Source organism: Phacochoerus africanus, chromosome 15 (assembly GCF_016906955.1).
Source record: "Phacochoerus africanus isolate WHEZ1 chromosome 15, ROS_Pafr_v1, whole genome shotgun sequence".
Lineage (NCBI taxonomy): Eukaryota > Metazoa > Chordata > Mammalia > Artiodactyla > Suidae > Phacochoerus > Phacochoerus africanus.
The window spans coordinates 9,624,366-9,649,163 of NC_062558.1; the positions used below are offsets into that span (position 1 = coordinate 9,624,366).

General features: G+C 41.2%; 2 protein-coding genes across 2 annotated transcripts in view; one reads left to right on the forward strand and one right to left on the reverse strand.

Annotated features, from left to right (window-relative positions):
* KCTD9 (potassium channel tetramerization domain containing 9) overlaps positions 1–8,569 on the reverse strand; it is a 63,990-nt gene extending 55,421 nt beyond the window's left edge. The window contains exon 1 of the mRNA XM_047760602.1: positions 8,414–8,569. Coding sequence (XP_047616558.1) covers positions 8,414–8,461 — 48 coding nt within the window. The 5' untranslated portion in view covers positions 8,462–8,569. The remainder of the gene's footprint in view (positions 1–8,413) is intronic.
* Positions 8,570–9,113: 544 nt separating this feature from the next.
* CDCA2 (cell division cycle associated 2) overlaps positions 9,114–24,798 on the forward strand; it is a 49,842-nt gene continuing 34,157 nt past the window's right edge. The window contains exons 1-4 of the mRNA XM_047760601.1: positions 9,114–9,676; positions 10,378–10,438; positions 10,534–10,707; positions 12,280–12,425. Coding sequence (XP_047616557.1) covers positions 10,378–10,438; positions 10,534–10,707; positions 12,280–12,425 — 381 coding nt within the window. The 5' untranslated portion in view covers positions 9,114–9,676. The remainder of the gene's footprint in view (positions 9,677–10,377; positions 10,439–10,533; positions 10,708–12,279; positions 12,426–24,798) is intronic.

The window sequence follows — 24,798 nt, forward strand, 5'->3', positions numbered from 1 at the left end:
GCCGGTGGCTACAGCTCCAATTCAACCCCTAGCCTGGGAACCTCCATATGCCTCGGGAGCGGCCCAAGAAATAGCAACAACAACAACAAAAAGACAAAAAAAAAGGCTAAAATGGTAACTTTTAGGTCATATATATTGCACCATGATAAGAAAACAAGGCAAAGCATTTGGCATAGTGTCTTACAGCAGACATGTCATAAGTGACTGTTGCCTGCAGAAAATATGTCCCCCATATTTCCTATCATTTTTCACCTCTTTAACAGAGCCTGGAATTCTAACTATTATTGCAGATACAAGTTCCTGGGAGAAAGTGTGCAAGGCATTATTTATAGCAAACCTGGTTGTGCTCAGGCAGAGGGCCTGAAAAGAGAAAACAGAGAAAAGAATGAACCCAAAAGGCCAAGAGACTGACCAAAGCAAGTGCAAAACAATTTTTACAGTCTGGAAACTGGAGGGGAGGGTAAGGAAACCCTCCTTTCCAACATCAGCATTCTTGTCATAGTTGCTATTACACAAAGAATCTCCTAAATGTTTCTCTTTTATGTGTTTCTTGTACATCTTCATAAGGTTTTATTTTGCCCGACAGTATCCCTCTTTGCCTTACCATCAACTTTCTCTCCATTTCTTTCTTTTTTTTTTTTTTCGTCTTTTTGCTATTTCTTGGGCCGCTCCCGCGGCATATGGAGGTTCCCAGGCTAGGGGTCCAATCGGAGCTGTAGCCACCGGCCTACGCCAGAGCCACAGCAACTCGGGATCCAAGCCGCGTCTGCAACCTACACCACAGCTCACGGCAAGGCCGGATCCCTAACCCACTGAGCAAGGGCAGGGACCGAACCCGCAACCTCATGGTTCCTAGTTAACCACTGCGCCACGCCGGGAACTCCCTCTCTCCATTTCTTTTCACTTCTCTCCCTCAATTGGACATACAATAAAATGGATGGAAATTTAAAGATTCTCTCTATACTATATGCTCTTGAATTTAAGTATTAGATCATAACATTTGATATGACATTTTTCAAAAATACATCAAATTAAATTGTTTTCTACTCTTGTTTTCTACTCCCACATGATTGACTTGAATTTTCCTGTAGGTCAGCTGTTTCCTAATGAAAATAAAGGCCACCTGCCAGGTTCCAACGCTGCACTACCCAATGTGGAAGCCACTCTCTCCAAAAGGCTACTGAATAATTCGTTAAAGTGAATTAAAAGTTAAAAGTCAGTTCGTCAGTTACACTAGCCATATTTCAAGTGCTCAAGGGCCACAATAGCTAATTATTACCATATTGAACAATGCAGATGTGGAATATTCTCTTCATCAAAGAAAGTTCTATTGGGCACTGCTGTTTCAAACAGAAGAAAATGAAGCAACAGCTATTTTAATTATTAAGCCTGACCATGTTATAGCAACCCACAATAACAAACAGAGCCCAACTCAAAACCTGTCTGTTGTTTTCTCTGGAAGGTTGAGTACTCACACATCACACAGTTTGGCAATTTCAGGGCAAAGAATAACAGGCGTTTCTTTGCACGCTGCAAAACTACTACGGAGCATATTCTTGATATAAATTGGTTTCATCTTTACTATCACTTAAATAAGCCCCAACATAGTATTGAACACCATTTCATCAAATTAAAAAAAAATTTTATTCAACAATAATTGATTTACAGTGCTGTGTCACGAAATATTTTCTAACCTAACTTTCTATTTAGGCTGTAAAGTTTTAATACAAAATTTTTAATTTGTAAAAAGTTGCTATTCATTCTGTGATGTAGGTAACAAATCCTTGTAATGCTTACAGACAGCACTAAAAACGTATATCCCTTTACTACCCAACTCCCCTACATCCAGCCAATTTAAAAAGCAGGATCCACTCCAATGTCACAAGAGTTGGTTTATTGGTCTTTAATAAATGTTTCTTGAATGTTAGATGAAATTTTCATTACCGTCAGAGTGTTGAACAAGGACACACCCTTTTTGTGTGTGACTCAGTCTTTCCTCTGACAGAAAGTTAAAAAAAGTATACAGTAGAAATGCAATTCTTAAGTGATCATGAAGTTCATCTAACTATGGAAAGTGGCTACCTTTGGATAGTAGAATTAAGGTTCACTTATCTTGTGAGTTTATTTATTCTCCAGATTTGCCACAATGAACCTGTATTATTCATGAAGTAAGGAGAAAAAGTTATAACTTAATGTCTTCATAAATCTAGATACTAGACTTACAAATAAGAATTATTTTTAGCAATTGACAAGTAATCTGGTAATTAATAATTTTCTTGAAATTGTATAACCAAAGGCTCATCATTTGAGAAAGCAGCACTGAAATTATTGCAAAGAATCTTATAGTACTGCAAATTTGAAAATGTCCCTTAAGTTGGGCCAACATACTTGGTTTTCATTTAAAAGGCATTTTTGGCATTTGTTTTCAACAAGATCACTTTAGCTGATTCTCTCAGGCATACTAACTCAAAAAAAAAATGCAATTATCCTGCAGACAATACTCAAAATCTTTTATATAAACTAATGAGAATATCAGATTTTAAAATGTGATACACATGGAAAAGATGTGAGAATGTGTCCAACACACTGGCACAGGTACTTTTTATTATATATCAGCTCCAGGGTGGGAGGGAGTAGCAATGGAAATCTTATATATCACAGATATGAGTTCTTTTATTTACTAAGCTTACTGTAGTCCTCAGAGAGGCCAAGCATTTACAAAATGATCATGCTTACAATGGTCATTTGCCTCATGTGTGTTGTATGTCCTAGGGTGGACTTGAGGTTTCCATGTCATTCTAATTACCCATTTTAATAACCTAGGTACTATACTTGGAAACTTTCAATGGGGTAAATTGAGAAGCATGTCTATTAAAGTTTATGGCCTGTATATTACACTACTATTTTTTTCTTTTTAGAGCCACACCTGCGGCATATGGAGGTTCCCAGGCTAGGGGATCAATCAGAGCTACAGGTGCTGGCCTACACCACAGCCACAGCCACACCAGATCCAAGACGTGTCTGTGACCTACACCACAGCTCATGGCAACGCTGGATCCTTAACCCACTGGTTCTTTAACTGCTGAGCCACTACAGAAACTTCCAGTTTAATGAAGTTTTAATTTGCTTTTAAACACTGTGTTCAAGCAGTAACCTATGTTATTCAAATTTAAAAAGTAAAGCCTGCATATGTATTTAAAACATTTTTCTATGCCTACAATATCTATATATAATACAAAATCCATAACTACCTATTGGATTTATGCAGGTCTAGTTACCCAACCAATCCACTTGATCACAATAACTAAATGTACAAGCGATTTTTCTCTACCCACACTTTCAGTTTAATACATTTTAAAAATTAAAATTTCCTAAAAAGATGACACTGGCAAGACAAATGTTAAAATATTCAAAAATTTAAAAGTCTGACAACAGCCAAGTGTTGAAAGGATATGGATCGATGAGAAGGTTTATGTAACACTGGTAGAATATAAATTACTGCGATGACTTTCAAAAACAATTTGCATTTTTTTTTTTTTTTTGGCCATGCCTGCCGCATGTTAAGTTCCTGGGCCAGGGATGGAACCCACGCTGCAGTTGCAGCCTGTGCCACCAGGGAACATCCCAATTTGGCATTATTCAAAAAAATTAAACATTCACATACCCTAACACCCAATAATTACAACTTAAATATATACTTGAGCAGAGGTTCTCAAAAGTGTGGTTCCTAGACCAGCAGCCTTAGGATCACCTGGAAGTAGGTCAGAACTTCAAATTCCTAGCCTCACCCCAGACCTAGTGAATCTAAACCTATAGGGGTGGGGTCCTTCAATAGTTGTGCAATTCCTCCAGGCGTCTGCAATGCGTGCTAAAGTTTGTGAACCACTGCCCTAGAAAGGTGTTTGCACATGTGCACCAGGATACACAGGAATATTCATGGCAGCACTGTCAGTTTTATAGCAAAGATTTAAAAAAAAGAAAACCTGTCCATGGACAGGAGAAGGGATAAATTGTAATGGTATTTTTATATGTATAATTATTATAAAAAAGTGAAAATGACTAAACTATCACTATGTGGGACATTATGGATGAAATCTTAGAAATATTATATTGAATGAAAAACTCAAGTCCAAAAAGACTATATACAATGAAAGCAATTCAGGATATGTTGTGTCCCAAAGCTGACAAGACAAAAAAATATATAGTTTGGTTATACACATATACATGACAAAGCTATTTATTGAAAAAGAAAAAAAAAGGGTGGGAAAGAGAAGCACAAAATTCATAAAATTGGCTGCCTTTATGGGAGATGCAGGGGAACAGGAAAGCAGACAAGCACATTAAGATTTGGTAATGTGCTATTTTTGGGGTTGTTTGGTAGGTTTATTGATATTTGTTACATTATATTCCTCTTCTTGGGCAGTTAATAATCTTGCTTGTATTCTTTTATAGGTATCAAATATATTTTTAAAACATTTAAACTTGAAGAGCAAAGTTCTTTGTCCGTGTGTGTCCGTCCACACCTGTAGCATGTGCAACTTCCTAGGCCAGAGATCAAACCCGTGCCACAGCACTGACAATGATAGAAGCTTTAACTGCTAGGCCACCAGGCAACTTTACAAGGTTCTTTTTAATGTTCAGATTTTAAGAGGCAAAGCTTTACATGGATTTTCACCGTTCTTCAACGGAATACAGTGAATTCAAATCTGGGTACTTAATACCAACAATATATTTGTGACCTAATAACATCAAAGCCAGAAGACAGCTAAGTCCTGGACCAAGACCATAAACATCAGTACAGAATCAAGATCTATTTCATATCCTACTGTAGCTGCACTACCTGGCATGGTTCCTCATACAAAAACGGCTCTCAATAAGTGCTGACCTAATGAATCAATGAGGTATGCAAAAGGCCTACGACTGGCACATTACTGATTACACTAAAATTAAAAAAAAAAAAAAAAGCAACTTATGTCCACAATGCACAGAAACTGAATTGCCATTGGGTTGCTCAGAAGCCACTCACTACATGCAGAGAGAAATCTGAGTTCTCATTTCAAATTCCTCGATGCCAACTATTAGAACACTAATAAGAGAACGATATGAATTCTGAGGCATATGGAGAAAGGATGAAAGGTTCAAATCTGACTCTTTTAGAGTAACTTAAAAGACTCCTTTTTTTTTAGAAATATGGTCTTCATTATGTTTTTGACTATGTACCCCATCAGTAAAGCACTTTGAGGTATGTGCTCAAACATTTGCATATTTACTTACTTATTTATAAACTATCACTGCCAGGAAAAATATGATTTCCCAAATGATAAGAAGACTTTTACTGACTTAAGATTCAGCCAATAAGTAAAAATCCCTTAAAAATTTATCATTAAATTTAGTCAACTTCTGCCACATTCAAGACTATCTTTAAACATTAAAAAATGAAAAAAGAAAATGAAAAAAAATCTAAAATTGTCTTTGTGTGCTGGAAAATATTTTAAAATGACTTGCTCATTGGAATGACCTCATCCTATCATTGGCTGATATTTTGAAGAACCATATACACTTAGGGAGCAATTTATTATTCATAGCAGTTATTAAATAGGACTTCAAATAGTCTTCTTTAAAATTTGGCCCTTTTTACCCTCTTATCACATCCAGAGATCCACTGTTTTTAAAAAATCCGATAGTTTATATTAGGAGAAGTGGTAGCCCTGCACTTTCTTGTGGCTTGCGTTTGCAAAATTAATACTGTGTTCAATCGGCATCTAAGTCTTTGAAGGAATCTTGTAAAGTCACCTGGCATTTTGGTGAGGACTTAGTTAAAACTGGATAATACAAATCTTAACCTGGCCCATGTAAGCGTCAACACATCACAACATGCCAAAGGGAACCAACCAGTGAAGAAGTAACCATTAACTCTTTTCACATGTGAATGCATTCCCTTCTCTCAGAAGACTTGGGCCCAGCTGACATAGTGATTAAACATCAAAAGCATGTGTGTCTTTTCAGATTGAAAAAAACCCGGTCTTAGCATTAATTTGCATTTTTAAGTAAAAAATACAGGTAAGGCATATGTTATTTCTTCTTAAACTCTCCTAGAACTTCTTGCACACCCCTGTGGTGGACCATCTCACCCCAGAAAGCAGTTTTAGAAAATGCACAGCTCGCTCTTCAACATGAAAACATTCACCAGTTACACTTATGTTTACTCAGGATATGGAAAAGTCATGGGAGCATATGATGTAGCCCTCAGGGTGACTTTGTGCCTCCCCAAACCCAGGCTTCACAACCGGTCGGGCAACCACTGAACAAGCTTTAAAGGAGAAAAACTTATTTGGAAAAAAAACCACAAACAGGCATTACTCTTATGCCCAGGAAACAAACACAGAAGCTAGGCAAATAAGGAGATAATGAAAGTGACACAGATATTCCAACTGGTGGATAGGAAATCAAACTCTATCGCTGTAGTGCGTCGTTTCAGCTTCATGAAAATCATGTCACCATCATGCCAATCTTGGCTAAATACAGTTCCTTTATTTATATAAAAATGCAGGCTGTTATGATTTATTCTGCTTTCTTTTGTCAAGTAAGAGTAATTATACTACTACTTTCTTAATCAGCGTAAGGGATCAGAGGAGAAACACTGATAACTTTGGCGCAGAATATGCTTTCCAGTTAAGTAGTAAGGATTATGGTCAGACTTATTTTTAATACTGAATCATACTGGTATTCTCCAGTGGGGTTTGAATGATCTTTGTAACAAATATATTAAATTATTTGAGGATTTTTTTTGCCCAGTCTTCCAAGATTCTCAGGCAAAATGTTTTTAAAGCAAATAAAATTTAAATCCAAAAAACTAACCTAGTCAAAACTAGAGAGCTTTCCAAAAAAAAAAAAAAAAACCTTATTAAAAATATGGCAAGACCAAGCCAGCTGATTTTTGACAAGAACAAAATTCAGTAGCTTCAGAAGAGATTTAGAGAATAGCTAAATATTTAGGACTGGGTCCAAACATCTTGTCTTTCATGGAATAACAGAGGAGAGATGTTGAATAAAAGGGTCAGAGGTCTATTTTTGAGAACAAATTACAAGTGTGACTTTAGAGATATTAAATCTTTCTTCTAGTAACAATACATATTTTAGATTATGAGTGGTAGTTATCAACAGACAAAATAGGTACCGAAAAAGTTAATAATGGTCAGAAATAACATGAACCTGTGAAACCTATTTAAGGTAGCATTTATGAAAATGCAGGATCCTGAATTTATGCCAGTTGTTTTCATATGAGTATCAAACCTCTAAGACCAGAAGAACGCAAAATTATAGCCAACAAACTAGGGTGTGGTTCAGATTTTTAGAGCATTTACTCAAGCTTGAAGAGTAGTTGAAAAGCCCTTTTTTTTTTTTTTTCCACCTTGGCACAATGACAACATTTAAAAATTTATGTTCCCTAAATATGCAGGAAACAAAGCATTCTCGCAAATAAGACAGTGAGGGCAATCTACCTTCACCTCGGACGCTAAGGCTTAGTTATTTCTAAATGTCATTTAGCCACACCATAAATGTCTGCCTTGAACAGTCAAATTTTCCAAAGAAGCCGAGCAACTTTCATGGGTGGGGCAAGAGGCTGAGAAGGAACAGGATTCATTTCGGCTAGCTCCAGCGCTGCACAAATATTTAGCACCACACCCTCAACAAAGGCCTAACACAGCAAAGAGTAATGTCAAATCAACCCATTTTGGTCTATTGTCCCAGTCCTCTAAGGAAATGAAATTAAGTGGATTAATAAAGCGAGTACAGAAGTTTGGCGGCGGCGGAGCTGGGGTTCCTAAAAGAGGGGCGGGTTGGGGGGACCATCAGGAAAATGTCACTAATTTTCAATCCTTCTATTCGATCTGGGATTTACTTATCCACCGATAAAAAAGAGTTTAATTCTTTTCACCTGATCAATGTCCCATGCCTTAGTTGTTACCACCACTTTCTGGAGCAGACCATTACTCAGCACGAAGGTGGGAACCAGCGTTTTCGGGAGCCAGGGGTGGGGGGCAGCGGGGTATCGGGGGAGATGGGAAGAGGAATAGAAGTCTCCAGCGCTCAGGTGACAGCGGTCCTCTGTTCTCCAGGACCCCCACCTGGGACTTAGGAACCATTAAGCACAAGCTGACCTGCGCTGGTCCCCATATCAGCTGGGGCGTCCAAGGGCAGACTCGGGCTAGGGATCCCCGAGGTTGAGAGGAGGCCGCGGGGACCCGACGCACACCTTCTCCAGGACACCCCCCAACTCCGGAGCACGCCCACCTCCCCGCTCCCAGCCCCTCTCCCCAACTTCAGCCCTCTGCCCTGCGAGCCCGCTCCGCACTCTGCTGCCCTCGCCCCCCGCAGCCGGGCCCGCCTCGCCTCCTCCCGACCCCCTTACCTTTCCATTCTTGGGGCTGCCGTTAAGGAACAGGGTCACCCGCCTCATCGCGCTGCCCCCACTGGGTCCTGAGTGAGTCGCCACCCTCCCACCTGGCTCTCCTCCCACCTTTTTCTTCTCCCGCCCTTCCCCTCCCGCCACCCACTCGGACTCTCCTCCCTTCGCCACCTTCCTTCCCTTACAGACGCACACACACACACAGGCACGCACTCTCCGTCCCACACCCCAAGGTTGGCCGGTCCTCCTTCCCACCCCGCCCCTGGGCTCCTCAGTCAGCCTGGGGCCCTTCCCCCACCTCTCCCAGACTGACTCTAAGCTTCGCCAATCATCCGGCCGCGCCGGCCAGAACTCAGCCAATCGTCGCGCTGCACTGGGCGGGCTCTTACTAACACAACCCAGGGGGAAGGAGGGAACAGAGGCTGCTGTCTAGCCCACGGAGAAGGGTTATCGGCCAATCAGAGCTGAACCAGGAGCCAAGCGGCGGCTCAAAGCGTTACTGAGCAGGCGCAAAGCCAAGACCAGGTAGAGCTCATCTGCATACAGAGGCGGAGGTTGATGGAAGGAGGCGGAGCGCTGAAAGCGAGCCACACCAGTCAGCGCCTTCCTATTGTAACCCCTCCCACTCTCTCAGCGCACGCAGGAAACGGCTGCCGTCGAGACTGGCTGATTGGGTAAGAGCAGCCGACTGTTCTGTCAGGATTGGCCCAATGATTCTTTTCGAAGTTTGCAGCATCCAATCGGAAGACCGGGAACTAAGCTACAAGACGTAATCGAAGGCTTCCTCCGCGAGATTCTCAAGAAAGTAGTCTCCACGGACGGAGGTCAATCGCTGGTTTCCCTGGTCAGTGTGTCACTGCAGCTAGCGGTGGTGTCCCTCCGAGCTCACGAAGCCACACCTGTTCCTGGGACGGCGAGGTGAAGACCTGGGAGGCTTCGGGGTGAGCGTGCACACGTGCGGATGGCGGCGGCGTAGAGATTCGCAGAGTAACGCCGGGACGACGAGGAGGCGGGGCTGGCGATTTGAATCGGGCGGCGGGCCGCGGCCGGGTGGAGGGGAGGGTTCGGGTTTACGCCGGCTCTGGGGATCCGAGCGTCGGCGGCGGGGGACGAGGTAGCCTCCCGCTGCTGGTTTGGCGGCAGACAGTTGCTTTCTCGAGCGAACCCTTCAGGACCAAAGAGCCGAGGTCTAGAGCGCACGACACTCATCCGTGGAGCGTTCAAAATAAACCCGACCGGAGGAGAGCGGAGCTGCGGGCGCGAGAGGTAGGCGAGTGGCCTGGGTGGGATTTCAGGGACGGTGCTACCGCAGAGATGTTTTTTTTTTTTTTTTGTCTTTTGTCTTTTTGTTGTTGTTGTTGTTGTTGTTGCTATTTCTTGGGCCGCTCCCGCGGCATATGGAGGTTCCCAGGCTAGGGGTCCAATCGGAGCTGTAGCCGCCGGCCTACGCCAGAGCCACAGCAACGCGGGATCCGAGCCGCGTCTGCAACCTACACCACAGCTCACGGCAACGCCGGATTAACCCACTGAGCAAGGGCAGGGACCGAACCCGCAACCTCATGGTTCCTAGTCGGATTCGTTAACCACTGCGCCACGACGGGAACTCCAGAGATGTTTTTTTGGCATGTTTCTCAGAGGTGTGTTCTTCTGGGTCACCCATTTGCTTTTTAAAGTGCAGATTTCCCGGGCCCAGCCAGATCTTCTGAATTAGAATTTTTGAGAATCTGCAAAGCTGCATTTCTAATAGGGTGCCCAGTTCAATTCCGATGTTCGCTAAGGTTTAAAAGCCTTGCTTTATAGTATGAGATCCGCTTTGTTTCCCACATTTCTCTTTAATTTAAGCTCCAAAAGTTGTCTCTTGTCATCTGCCTGTATAGATTGTATTAGAATTAAATCTTGAAAGAGGATCTTGATCAAATCACATTTATCTTGGAGGTGGGGCTCTTTTTCTTTCATCTCTTTTTCAGATGGATGCTAGTTCGAAAGACAGCGAGCCCCTTGAAACCAAGGAGTCTGCTTTTAACGCTGGTATGTAGTGACCTGGTATCTTTCTGTAAAACTTAAGGTTTAGGTCTTTTTCTTGACAAGGATGTTTAGCCCTCACCACGTGTTGTCTGTTTCAGAAAATACTTCTTTCATGTTGGGAAATGGGAAGCTTGTCACGCCTCAGAAGCACTCAGCTGAAGTGACTCCTAATCGTTGTACATCAGATACTTTTAAATCGCCTTTAAACTTTTCCACAGTAACTGTGGAGCAATTGGGAATTACCCCTGAAAGCTTTGTAAAGAACTCCTCAGGTGAGAGAGTATTTTATTGCAGTGCTTTTAAAAGCAATAAAAATTAAATTCTGTTTTGTTCAGCTACCCTGTCTTAGTACTTTATGCATCTAAATTGACTTTCAAACTTGCTGGATCAGGGAGACCAGGTCCCACGGCTCCCAGCATGATGATGTGCCTAAGTCACAGCTGTGCTCCATGGCCAAACTGGAAAAGAAAATCACATTTTGACCTGATACATAAGATAGAGAGGCGTGTGTGCTATAAGCAGTAATACATTCTATGGTCATGTGTGGCAAAAATAAGAGAAAGCTGAAGAGCAATTAAGAGATTGTAACATTGGGAATTTCTGTTATGGCTCAATGGGTTAAGAACCTGGTATAGTGTCATAGGATGTGGGTTTATCCCTGGACTCACTGAGTGGATTAAGGATCCTGTGTTGCTGAAAGCTTTGGTGTAGGTCACAGGTGTGAATTGGATCCAGGGTTGCTGTGACTGTGGCATAGGCGTGCAGCTGCAGCCCCAATTCAGCTTCTAGTCTGGGAACCTCCATATGCTGCAGGTGAGGCCCTAAAAAGAAAGAAAGAAAATGTGACATTGCAAGGTTGGCGTATGTCTCTTTCAAAGTCACAAACAGAAAATTGACTTGGGCTAATCTCCTTCAAGGAGTAGAAATGAAATTCACCTGTGAAGTCTGACTATAGCTGGAGAATAACGGGAATGGAATTCGAGAACAGCATTTTGAAATGGAAGGTTAATGGGGGACTTGAAATACAGGCACTAGACTAGAAATACAGGATAGAGAGCAGACCAAAGTTGCACGTCATCCCACGTTCCCTTCTCAAGAACATCACTCTTAGACTTTTAAAGAGCTAGATTCAGGAGTTCCCATTGTGGCTCATCAAATTAAGTAGTGTCCTTAAATAGTATCCTTGATGTGGGTTTGATTCCTGGCCTCGCTCAGTGGGTTAAGAATCTAACGTTCATAGGCTGGCTGCTGCAGTTCAGATTTGACCCCTAGTCTAGGAACTTCCACATGCTGCAGGTGCAGCCCTAAAAAAAAAAAAAAAAAAAGAAGAAGAAAAGAAAGAAAGGAAAAGGTAGATTGATTTTTGTGGGTTTAGGCGCATGGCTGGAATTCAGGGTAGTGTGCTGAAGATAGATGGGTATCTGAGAGAAACAAATTGTCTTGAACACTTAAGGACAGGAGAGAATGTGCTTGTGGGTGGGGGGTCATCCTCAGGGATAAGACTCATTAAATTCTTAGTCCAAAGCAAGCCATTACCAACTCTGGAGGAAATAGGAAACAAAAATGAGACCTGTTAATTAAAATATGTTCACATGCTTGTTCCCTAACTTTGATAAAGGCCTTCTATGTGCCAGGCTCTGCTCTAGGATTAGACAGTAAATCAGACGAAATAGGGGTACCCACCCTACAAGTGGTGGGTGAACAGTTTTGCCTATACTTTTATACCTAGATTTCTGCACCATGTGTCTATCGCGTTCTCTCTCAGGCTGGTGGATCATATTCAGTGCCTGATTGCTAATGATTGCCTTGTTTGGTTCCAACTTAAAAAGGTGTTCTCATTATAGGAAAGTCGTCATCCTACCTTAAAAAAGCCAGACGACGCTCTACAGTTGGTGTTCGGGGCTCTCCTGAAACAAACCATCTGATTCGTTTCATTGCCCAGCAGCGGAGTTTAAAGAATGCTTCTTCAACCAGGAATTCCCCTTTTCAGGTAGGATTTTCTTTTAAATTCCATCACGAATTCTTCTAGGAGAATGTTTTTCTTTGATGGAAAGCTTCTTGTACCATTGCTGCTCCCCAGCATACCTCATCTGTTTTGGATCTGGATAGAAAGTCATATTTTCCTCTGTCTAACAAAGATTGTGCAATTAGCATAAACATTGGTGGAGAGCATGGATCTTCTAAGAGTTATGAGGAGTTCCTGTTGTGACGCAGCAGAAACAAATCTAACTAGTGTCAATGAGGATGTGGGTTCTATCCATGGCCTCGCTCAGTGGGTTGAGGATCTGGCGTTGCTGTGGCTGTGATGTAGGCCAGCATCGGCAGCTCCCGTTCAACCCCTAGCCTGGGAACCTCCATGTGCCGAAAGTGCAGCTGTAAAAAGCAAAAAATAAATAAATAAATAAAAGTTATGAGATCCTGGATAGAAAATGACTTCCTAGAGGTGCTTTCTATTTTATTTTGCAATGTTTTTTTTCTAGTTCCTGTCTCTTTTTCTGTAATGAGGTGAAGCAATGTTTTCCAATCTTTTTCCTTTTGATATCTTGTCTGTAAGTGTCTAGCTTTTTTTTGTGACTCTTAGGTGTTGGCATGTGGGGTCAGAAGTCCCCTCCCCCCACCAAATGCATTTGGAATAAGCTTGTGGAAAGGAGCAAATTATCTGCTGATGGGGAAGTATTTAGATATTTTTGCCAATTTTTATCAGAATAATGCATGCTTGTAAAAAGTCAAGTAGTACAAGGCTTACTATGGAAGACAGCCCCTGGCTTACGTTTATTTTCCTCTTTTGGCCTTTTTAGTATTGGCTTTCTTATTTTAAGGAGTACTTTTATTGCCACTTCTTTATTTTTTGGTTTTAGACACTGTATGCATGAGGCTAGATTGTGCAGTGCAGGGCTTCTCAAAAATTATCTGCAGGTTTCTGGGAATTCCAGAGTCCCATCTTAGAGGTCCCTGAGGTCAAAACTGTTTTTAAAAACAGCGCTCAGGTGTTGTTTGCCCTTCTCCACTGTGTTGGTGTTTGCACTCATGGTGTAAAAGCAATGGTGGGCAAAACGGATGGCACCAAGCTCCTGTTTGACCTTCATCACTGTTCAGCACTCACAGGAAATAATAATAATACCAGTTTCACTTAACATCCTTGATGAAGCAATAAAATCATACATTTTTAAAAATTTTTAACCCTGGAGTATTATGTAAGATGAAATGGGAAGGGAGCACCAGGTACTTCCAAAGTATATGCCACAAGTGTGGTTGATGTTTCCAGGAAATTCATGGGTGTGATTGAGCTGTGAGTTGAACTAGCCGCTGTTTTCGTGAAACGTCATGTTTATTTGAAAGAATGACAGCCAGGCGAGTTTAGTCAGACTTAGGAATGTGACTGGCATTTTCTCAGAAATCAACCCTGAACTTGCCACTTCAAGGACAGACAGATTTCTTACCAGTGAAAAAATGTTGAGTTTTTGAGAGAAAATTGGAAAGAAAACTTGAGTTCACCACCATGAATATACTTGACAACTTGGCTTTTCTGATGGACAAGTGGGGATATTAATGATTGTAATTTTTGGATATTGCATAATGAAATATATTAACATTTGGAAGATAAACATAACTGAGTGAACCAATATTTTCAACGTTACCAGTGCATGCAGAATATACCCTCGAGTTGCAAATGGGCCCGTGGATTTTTTAACCTAACAGAATATGAAAAGTTCACTGAAAAGATTTCATATTTGACATTGCAACTAACCTTTGAGAAATCTTTATTGAATTTTGTATTGCATTAAAGAAGAATATACATTGTTCTGGAAAAGCTATTAAGATACTCTTGACAGATATAACCAACATGAACTAAGAGTCTTTTGTGTGCCCAGTTTCTTAGAGTGTAAAGACTTAAAACTGTTGAGTTGGTGGGAGCATAGCCTGTGGAGCTGTATTGCTGGGGTTTGATTCTTAGCTTTATTATTAGTTCATTGTGACTTTTGGCAGGTTACTTCAATTCTCTATTTCTCCATGTATAAAAGGGGGTTTTATGAGGATGAGTAAATTAATATATAGATACTTAATCAGTACTTAAAACTGTACCTGGAAAATGGTATGTTTTAGATTTGCTGTCATTGTTGTTATTTCTATGAAAAATGAGAATTTTGCTCTCTCCCATCTCCTAGCCATAGCTATTCTCTTTCCCCTTTCCCCATACTTCCAATACAACCAGTCAAAATTTTTGTTTAAAACAGGTTTAGTATACATTATTTAACCATATAGATATTTTTCATATATTGATACATAGTGTATTACAGTCATATTTCGTTTTGTGCACAGCTTTTGTTTTTCCTGTAGTTAATGAGTGCTTTTTTTTTCTTTTTCAGTTTAGATTTTTAATTTATCATATAATCTTGAGGTTCCCCAAGTTCTGACCATGGTCAACCTTAAGAGCCTGTTGGTTCCTTTATTTCTTGGTGTCCTCTGCCTTGTTCCTCCCATTGGCGGGGCTGCCTTCTAGACGTGCTGGACATCTGTCACCTTGTGACTCCTTTCACCATCCTTGGTAGTTCCCTTTTTCTCTCCCATTTGGATTTCCTGTTTCTGTGGTCTCATATCTTTTCTTGATTTACTACCTCATTTCTCTGGAGCCTCTGCATATCTGACAGAGTTTACTCTACCAACACATTTAGATTATGGTTTGTCTTGGTATAGAAATCTAGGTAGCACACATTTTCCATCAAATTTTTTGAAGGCATTTCCTATTGTGTTTTATCTCACAGAGTGGAAGAGCCCTGTTTATTCATTCCTTCATTCGATGTATATTTATTTCCTATCCTTTTTATGGCCTTCTTTTTCATTCTGGAAGCTCCATTCTTGGCGTAAAAATTTTTTCTGTTGGGCTTTCTTTTATCGTGGGTTGTTAAGGACATTACAGTTTTGCTGAAGTTTTCTTCCTATCACGGGTCTCATTTGCTCCGTCCAGGGCTCAAATCTTGAAGCCTGGTGATCCTTAACTGTTCGTATTTAAACACGTGATACTTTCTAAACTGACCGGGAGCTCCATGTGCATGGTCTGTGTTTGTTGGCTGGTGGATTTCTATGTAGAACAGACTCCCGTGGATCTTATCTCTTTGACAGACCTGCTTTCTTTGAGGGAATTGCTGGGGGGGATAAACCTGAGCCCTAGAACTCTGGAAAGTGGCTGGAAGTCTCACTGTTCGTTGAGAAGACCTAGACAAACTGTTTTCAGCACAAGACCTCCTATCCTTAGCTGTTTGTGGAGTCTTAGGTCTGATGGAATGCTAAATTTCTGTGTTCTCACTAGAATGTAAAGACCCTTTTCCTGTTTGTGGAGAGATCTGTGAGTTCAAGTGCTATTGATACAGCTTCAGCATTGCCTTTGACCCTTGTTTCAGAAATGCCTGATGCTTTAAATACCTGAGCCTTTGTGGAAGTCTTATAGCAAGTCTGCTTGTTGCCATTCTGACAGGTGTGAGGTGATATCTCATTGTGGTTTTGATTTGCATTTCCCTGATGATTAGTGATGCTGAGCCCCTTTTCATGTGCCTGTTGACCATCTGTATGTCTTCTTTGGAAAAATACCTGCCCATTTCTAATCGATTGGTTTTTTGCTATTGAGTTGAAATGAGTTCTTTTTATACTTTGGATATTAGCCATAATTTTCAACTTAATTTGCAAATTTTCTCCCACTTGGTGGGTTGCCTTTTCATTTTGTTAATTATTCTCTTTACTGTGCAGAAGCTTTTCAGTTTGATGTAGTCCCACTTGTTTGTTCTTGCTCTTCTCTGCTTTTGGTGTCAAATCCAAAAAATCATCATCAAAGACTGTCAAATTGCTTGTTACCACCTGTTTTCATCTAGGAGTTTTACAGTTTCAGGTCTGATCCATTTTATGTATTGTGTAAGAAAGTGATCCAGCTTTATTCTTTTTTGTATCTCTTCAGTTTTCCCAACACCATTTATTAATGAGACTGTCCTTTTCTCATTTACAGGCATATTCCCTTTTGCTGTGCTTTACTTTATTGCACTTTGCGTATATTGCTCTTTTTTTATTTTTAACAAACTGAAGGTTGGTGGCAACTTTGCATCAAGCAAGTCTCTTGACACCATTGTTCCAACAGTATTTGCTCACTTTATATCTCTGTCACATTTCGATAATTCTCACAATATTTCAAACTTTTTCATTATCTTTTTTATTATCATGTTTTGTCATATTACTATTATGGTGATCTGTGATCGGTGATATTTGAGAGTATTATTGTAATTATTTTAGGGTGCCCCAAACTGCGCCCATGTAATAAGATGGTGAACTTAATGGATAAATGGTGTGTGTGGGGGGGTGTGTGTGTGTGTTCTAACCGCTCGATCAACCTTGCCATTCCCCCATCTCTCTCCCTCTCCATAGGCCTTCCTGTTCTCTGAGAAGTAACACTGCTAGGCCTCTCAATGTTCAAGTGAAAGGAAGAGTCACACATCTCTTACTTTAAATAAAAGCTGGAAATGATTAAGCTTAGTGGGGAAAGTGTGTTGAAAGCTGAGAAAGGCTGAAAGCTAGGCCTCTTGGCCAAACAGCCAGGTTGTGAATGCAAAGGAAAAGTTCTTGAAGGAAATTAAAAGTTCTACTCCAGCAAAAATACACACATACACATGCACACACAGTCTTATTGCAGATATGGAGAAAGTTTCAGTGGTCTGAATTGAAGGTCAACCAGCCACAACATTCCCTTAAGCCAAAGCCTAATCCAAAGCAAGGCCCTAATTCTCTTGAAATCTGTGAAGGCTGAGACAGGTGAGGAAGCTGCAGAAGGGAAGTTTGAAGTTAGCAGAGGTTGATTCCTGAAGTTTAAGGAAGGAAGCTGTCTCCAAGACAAAAAAAGCAAAGTGAAGCAGCAAGTTATCCAGGAGACCTAGTTAAGATAATTGATGAAAGTGGCTACACCAAACAACAGATTTTCATTGTATGAAATAGCTTTGTATTGGAAGAAGATGCCATCCAGGCTCCCATAGCAAGAGCAGAAATCAATGGCTGGCTTCAAAAGACAGGCTGACTCTTGTTAGGCGCCAGTGCAGCTGGTGACTTGAGGTCGAATCCAGATCTCATTTATCATTCCCGAAATCCTAGGGCCCATAAGAATTATGTGAAATTGATCCTTCTTGTGCTCTATAAATGGAACCACAAAGCCTGGGTGACAGCACATCTGATTACAACATGGTTTACTGAATATGTAAGCCTACCATTGAGACCTACTGCTCAGAAGAAAAAAGATTCCTTTCCAAATATTACCACTCATTGACAATGCACTTGCCTAAAAGGTTTACTGAAAATACGCAATGGATAAGTTGATGTTTTCATGCCTGCTAACATAACATCTATTCTGCAACCAATGGGTCAAGGAGTAATTTTGATTTTCAAGTCTTATTATTCAAGAAAGAACATTTTGTAAGGCTGCTGGATATAGTCTTTTCTCTGGATCTGGGCAAAGTAAATTGAAAACCTTCTGGAAAGGATTCACTATTATAGATGCCACTAAGGACATTTCATGATTTGTGAATCAAAGATCAAAATATTAACATTAATAAGTGTTGGGAAGAAGTTTGATTCCAACCCTCGGGCATGACATTGTGAGGCTCAGTACTTTGAGGGGATCAAGAAAGTAACTGCGAATGTGGTCAAAATAGAAACAGTATTAGAAGTGGAGCCTGGAGACTTGACTGAATTGCTGCAATCCCATGAATGATAAAACTTTTTTTTTTTTTGTCTTTTCTAGGGCCGTACCTGTGGCACATGGAGGTTCCCAGGCTAGGGGTCTAATTGGAGCTATAGCTGCCGGCCTATGCCACAGCCACAGCAATGCTGGATCCTTAATCTACTGAGTGAGGCCAGGGATTGAACCCGCAACCTCATGGTTCCCAGTGGGATCCTTTAACCACTGCACCACAACAGGAACTCCCTAATGATAAAACTCAATGGAGGAGTTCCCTTTGTGGCTCAGCAGTTAACGAACCCATGAGGATGTGGGTTCAATCCCTGGCCTCACTCAGTGGGTTAAGGATCCTGTGTTGCTATGAGCTGTGGCATAGGTTGTAGATGCTGCTTGGATCCCACATTGTTCTGGCTGTGGCTGTGGCTGGCGGCTACAGTTCCAATTGGACCCTTAGCCTGGGAACCTCCATATGCAGAGGGTACAGCCCTAAAAAGAAAAAAAAAAAAAACCCAGCTCTTAATGGATGAGGAGTTGCTTCTTATGGATGAGCAAAGAATGTGGTTTCTTGAGATGAAATCTAGCCCTGGTAAAAATGCTTTGAAGATTGGCTTTTTAGGGCTGCACCTTAGGCATTTGGAAGTTCCCAGGCTAAGGGTTGAATCAGAGCTGCAGCTGCCGGCCTACACCACAGCCACAGCATTGCAGGATCTTAAATCCACTGAAGCCAGGCCAGGGATCAAACCTGCATCCACATGGATACTACTCAGGTTTGTTACCACTGAGCCACAACGGGAACTCTACTTTGAAGACTCTTGAAGTGGCAGCAAAGAATTTGGAATTTTACATAAACATCATTGGTAAAGCAGCTGCATGGTTTGTGAGGACTGGCTCCAATTTTGAAAGATGTTCTGCTGTGGGTAAAATGGTATCAAACAGCATTGCATGTTATAGAGAAAATCATTTGTGAAAGAGAGTCAATTGATACAGCAAGCTTCATTGTCATCCAGTTTTGGCCGCCCTAACCTGCCGCACTCACCACTCTGATCAGACTTTGAGGCAAGACCCTCCTAGCGAAAAGATTATGAGTCACTGAAGACTCAGGTGATGGTTAGTATTTTTTAGCAATAAAGTGTTTTTTTTTTGTTTGTTTGTTTGTTTGGGGTTTTTTTTTTTTTGGTCTTTTTTGCCATTTCTTGGGCCGCTCCTGCGGCATATGGAGGTTCCCAGGCTAGGGGTTGAATTGGAGCTGTAGCCACCCACCTACTCCAGAGCCACAGCACCACCAGATCTAAGCCGTGTCTGCAACCTACACCACAGCTCATGGCAACTCTGGATCCTTAACCCACTGAGTGAGGCCAGGGATGGAACCCACAACCTCATGGTTCCTAGTCGGATTCGTTAACCACTGAGCCACGACAGGAACATTAAAAGTGTTTTTTCAATTAAGGTATGCACACGTTTTTTAGACAAAATACTTACTGTTGCACACTTAATAGACATTATGTTGTAAATGTAACTTCTATGTGCAGTGGCAGACCATAAAATTTGTGACTTGCTTTTTTGCAATATTCACTCTATTGCCGTGGCTTGGAACCTAACCCACAATATCTCCAGAGTCTGCCTGTATATTCTTGGTTCATTTGTTTTAAGTTAATTGACCATATATGGGTTGTCTTATTTCTGTTCCATTCACCCGTGTGTCTTTTTATACCAATGTTTTTTTGATTACTATTGCTTTTATTACTATTGTTTTGATTACTATTGCTTTGTAGTGTAGTTTGAAGTCAAGGTTTCGTGATGCCCCCAGCTTTGTTCTATCTCAAGATCGCTTTGGCTCTTTGGGGTCTTTTGTGGTTTCATACAAACGTTAGGGTTGTTTAGTTCATTTCTGTGATGAATACCATTGGAATTTCCATAGGAATTGCATTGAATAGGCAGATTGCTTTGAATAGTGTGGACATTTTATTTTATTTTATTATTATTATTTTTTTAAAGGGCTGCACGTGGCATATGGAGTTTCCCAGACTAGGGGTTGAATCAGAGCTATAGCCACCGGCCTACGCCAGAGCCACAGCAACGTGGGATCCGAGCCACGTCTGCGACCTTCACCACAGCTCACAGCAACGCTGGATCCTTAACCCACTGAGCGAGGTCAGGCATCGAACCCAAAACCTCATGGTTCCTAGTCGGGTTTGTTTCCGCTGTGCTACGATGGGAACTCTGTCATTTTAACAATATTTCTTTCAGTTTATGAACACAGGATATCTTCCCATTTATTGTTCTTTTCCTTTCTCAATGTCTTATAGTTTTCAAGGTACAAGTCTTTCACCTCTTTGGTTAAATTTATTCCTAAATATTTTATTCTTTTTGATGCAGTTGTAAGTGGAATCATTTTCTCAATTTCTCTTATAATTCATTATTTGTGTGTATAAACACAACAGATTTTTGTATGTTCATTTTGTATTCTGCAATGTTACTGAACTTGTTTATTGTAACAGTTTTTTGATATTGTCTTTAGGTTTTTTTATATATATAAGGTCATGTCATCTGAGAGTAATGAGTTTTACCTTTTCCTTTCCAGTTTGGATGCCCCTTCCTTGCTCCCTTCCTTCCTTTCTTTATTGCTTCTTCTTAATCTTTCACTGTTATGACATTAGCTGTTGACATCCCACTGTGGACAATGAAAAATTAACCCTTTTTCTTCCTTATACCTGTTAATGTAAATTATATATGCAGTTTCCATCCTTACAACTTCCCATTAGATTGGTCACGTCAAATATTTACAGTATTATGACCATGTATATTATCCTGAGCTCTTTTTTCTTCTGCATCTATCTTATCTTCCTTTTCTTGTGAGTCATTTTCCTTTAGCACAAACAAATCTTAATCTGTCCCTTTAACTCTTCCTCCACCTCCATGGCCTGTCCTTCACAGCAAAGCTTGAATAGCACCTGTCCTGTTTCACTCCGATTCTTTCCCTCCCACCCTGTTGGCTACTATAGCCACTCCCATTGGGCTTTTGTTTCTACAGCATAAAAGAAGGCTCTTGGCCACCATTGATTGCAGATGGCCTGCACCGGCTGTATCAAAGATTAAGCGTGCACCCCACTCAGGCTTCCTCAGCTTTTGTCTGAGTTCAGCTACCCCCTCCCTGAAACACTTGCCTCACTTGCTTTCTGGGATACCACACTGAGCTGAGTTTTTCCCTGTGTCACTCATTCCTTCTATGTTTCATTCACTGATTCCTCCTCTCAGTTTTCCCCTCAAAAGGGCTCGAGTGCCCCAAGGCTCACCTCTGTGCCCTTTTCATTGCTTTCCTTAGGTAAGCTAATCCTTTCCCATGGCTTTGCACATCATCTGTAGACTGGTGACTCCCAAATGTCCAATGGTGGCTCAGAGCTCCGTAGAGCTCAGACCTAGAGACCCAGGTGCCTGCTCCGCATGTCCACTTGGGTGTCCCAGTAAGCAGGTCAAGCACCTCAGCCAAACTCTCAGTCTCTACCCCCTACCAGGCCTTCCAGTCCACTTCCCCATCTCAGTACATGGCGTCATCCAGTTGCTTAGGCCAATGACCTACCCATCTTCTCTGTTCCTTGGTTTTTCATCTCCCACATCCAGCTTATCATTACCTTTTGGCTACATTTCAGAAACCTGTCTATAATCCCTCATGTCCCCAAGCTCTGCTGCTACAGTAATGTGATTTCTTCCTGAATCACCAGCTGCTTCTTCGTAACTGGTCACCTGTTTCCCTCCTTTCCTAATCCATCCACCCTCCCACAGAGCAATCAAAGAGATACATTTAAACCCTAAAGCAGAAAGTTCCCATGTGGCACAGTGGGTTAAGGATCCAGTGTTGCTGTAGCTGTGGCCCAGGTTGCTGCTGTGTCGTGGGTTCGATCCCTGGCCTGGGGACTTCCGCATGCTGTGAGTGTGGCCAAAAAAAAAAAAAAAGGAAAAAAGTGTAAATCAGATCATTTACTTGGCTTCTTAAAACCTTCCTGTGGCTTCCTGTTATGCCTTCTTGACTCGGTCCCTTTTTGAAGCCTCCCACCCCATCCCTGATCTAAGCCCTGCCCACCTCTGTTCTCAGCTCCCCGTCTCCTCCTGTTTTCTGAGCATGCTGGCCTTGCTTCTGCAACATCCGTTTTCCATCTCAGGGCCTTTGCTTTTGTTCTGCCTTATTCTTGCCCAAGGCTCCCTCCCCCAGTATCTTTTCTTAACTACTACCACTTACTCAAGGTTTTAGTTTCAACTCAGATGTTAACCTCAGATAGTGTTCTGTCCTGTCTCAAGCTAACGTAGCACTTTTATTACTGAATCACACTCCTTTTTTTTAACCTTCTCAACAGTACCTGAAACTATATCATGTTCAGAATTTCACTCTAGAATGTAATCTCCCCCTATATCCTGAGCCCCTCAGATAGTTTCTCCAACAATGTTGCTGACTGACTGATATAATTCATAAGACAAAAGCAGTATAGTTTTGAATGCTTTTTTTTTTGTCTTTTGTCTATGAACATTGTTCTCTTTATCAGGAAATCGACAACAGTTTTGACTAGGAAAACTTTAATTTGTTTTAAGCATTTTGAAATGCTCCAAACTCCTAAGACATTAAACCTAACCCTCTCATGTTCACCTGTAGGTGCACAAAAGGTACATTCAAGGCAAATTGTATGCCCTTGAAAGAAACCCTTTCTTCCTCTGTATCTGTTGACAACCAGCTTTCCATGAATGCTATGCGCTCTTATGTCATAAAGGTTTACATCATCAACCATACTTGAATTTTAAATGTTCTGTTATTATGTAACAGAGTTTGCTTTATGAATGTATTTAACTGGGAATAGGATCAAGTGGGTAAGCAGATTGACCATCAGACATGGCTTCAAGATTTTAACTGATTTTTCTCCATATGATATCTTAAAGGGAGGTGATTTTTTACTTGACATTTGCCTGCTCATGTAATATTTTAAATTGCTATAAGCTACAAATCAGTGGAAATATATTAGCCTAAATAATAAAGGGGAGGCATTCCCTTGTGGCATAGTGGGTTAAGGATCTGGCATTGTCACTGCCGCAGCTCAGGTTGCTGCTGTGACTCAGGTTTGATCCATGGCCGGGAACTTCCTTATGCCACAGGCATGGACAAAAAATAATAAGGGGGAAGAAAGAACCCAGATAGAGATCTTAATCAGTAACTTATTTTATGGGTAACAGATCTTGAATTGTACATTGCTTCCATTTATCTGGCACTTCCATCCCTACTAGTATAAATTTAACTTAATGACTCTTTGGCTGAAGCCCTGTTAGCAGAGTTTCCAAAGAACTCTCGTGCTTAGACCATGCCACTGTTTGGCTTTGTGGTTTTTGTGAGGGGCTCACTTTCAGCTCTAAGGAAGGAAGGTCCCAGGACATCAGGAAGATTTAGCTGGGAGGCACTACAGGAGACGGGATACCTGTGAGGGTGGATGTCTTGGTTCCTTCTGAACCTCTGGATCTTGTTCCACCCCTGGGGGAGAGGGTGTGTGTGGATGCAAATGAATGAAGACCAACTTGGATTGAACCAGATACCCTGAGACCGACTACACATGACAAAGTTGCCATGTAGATATTTTTCAAAAGATGTTTTTAGCAAAACTATGGTAAAATTTCCAAATAGGAGTTTCTGTCGTGGCTCAGTGGAAACGAATCTGGCTAGTATCCATGAGGATGCAGGTTCGAGCCTTGGCCACGCTCAGGCCACAGCATGCAGAAATTCCCAGGCGAGGAATCAAACCTGTAGCACAACAGTGACCTGAGCCACAGCAGTGGCAGTGCCAGATCCTTAACCACCAAGGAACTCCTTTTTTTTTTCTTTTTTTTTTTAATTTGGAGTAAACCCTCTGCCGTGTAGACATAAAATTCTTGCTGATTTTTAAAAAACTCTTTAAATTTTTAATACAATTTTAAAAGGTTACACTCCATTTACAGTTATTACAAAATACTGACTATATTCCCCATGTTGTGCAATACATCCTTGATCCTGTCTTACACTCGGTAGTTTGTAACTTCCACTCCCTCACCGCAGTATCACCACCTCCCACTGGTAACCACTAATTTGTTTTCTATGTCTGTGAGTCTGGTTTTTTTGTTGTTGTATTCACTAGTTTTATGTTTTAGATTCCACATATAAGTGATGATATCAAACAGTATTTGTCTTCTCTGACTTATTTCACTTAGCATAATCCCTTCCAAGTCTATCCATGTTATGCAGTGGCAAAATGTCATTCTTTTTTATGGCTGAGTAGTATTCCTGTGTGTGTGTGTGTGTGTACGTACGTGTGTGTATGTGTACCACTTCTGTATCCATTCATCTGTTGATAGACACTTAGGTTCCTTCTATGTCTTGGCTATTATAAATAGTGTTGCAGTGGACTTTGAGGTGTGTGTATCTTTTGAATTAGTGTGTTCAGTTTGTTTTTGTTTTGGTTTTTTTTCCTTGATATATACCCAGGAGTGGAATTTTGCTGGGTCATCTGGTAGTTCTATTTTTAGTTTTTTGAGGAACCTCCATACTGTTCTCCACAGTGGCTGCACCAGTTTACATTCCCACCAGCCAGGTATGAGGGTTCCCTTTTCTTTATACCCTTTTGCTTTTTGTGTTCTTTGTGATGATAGT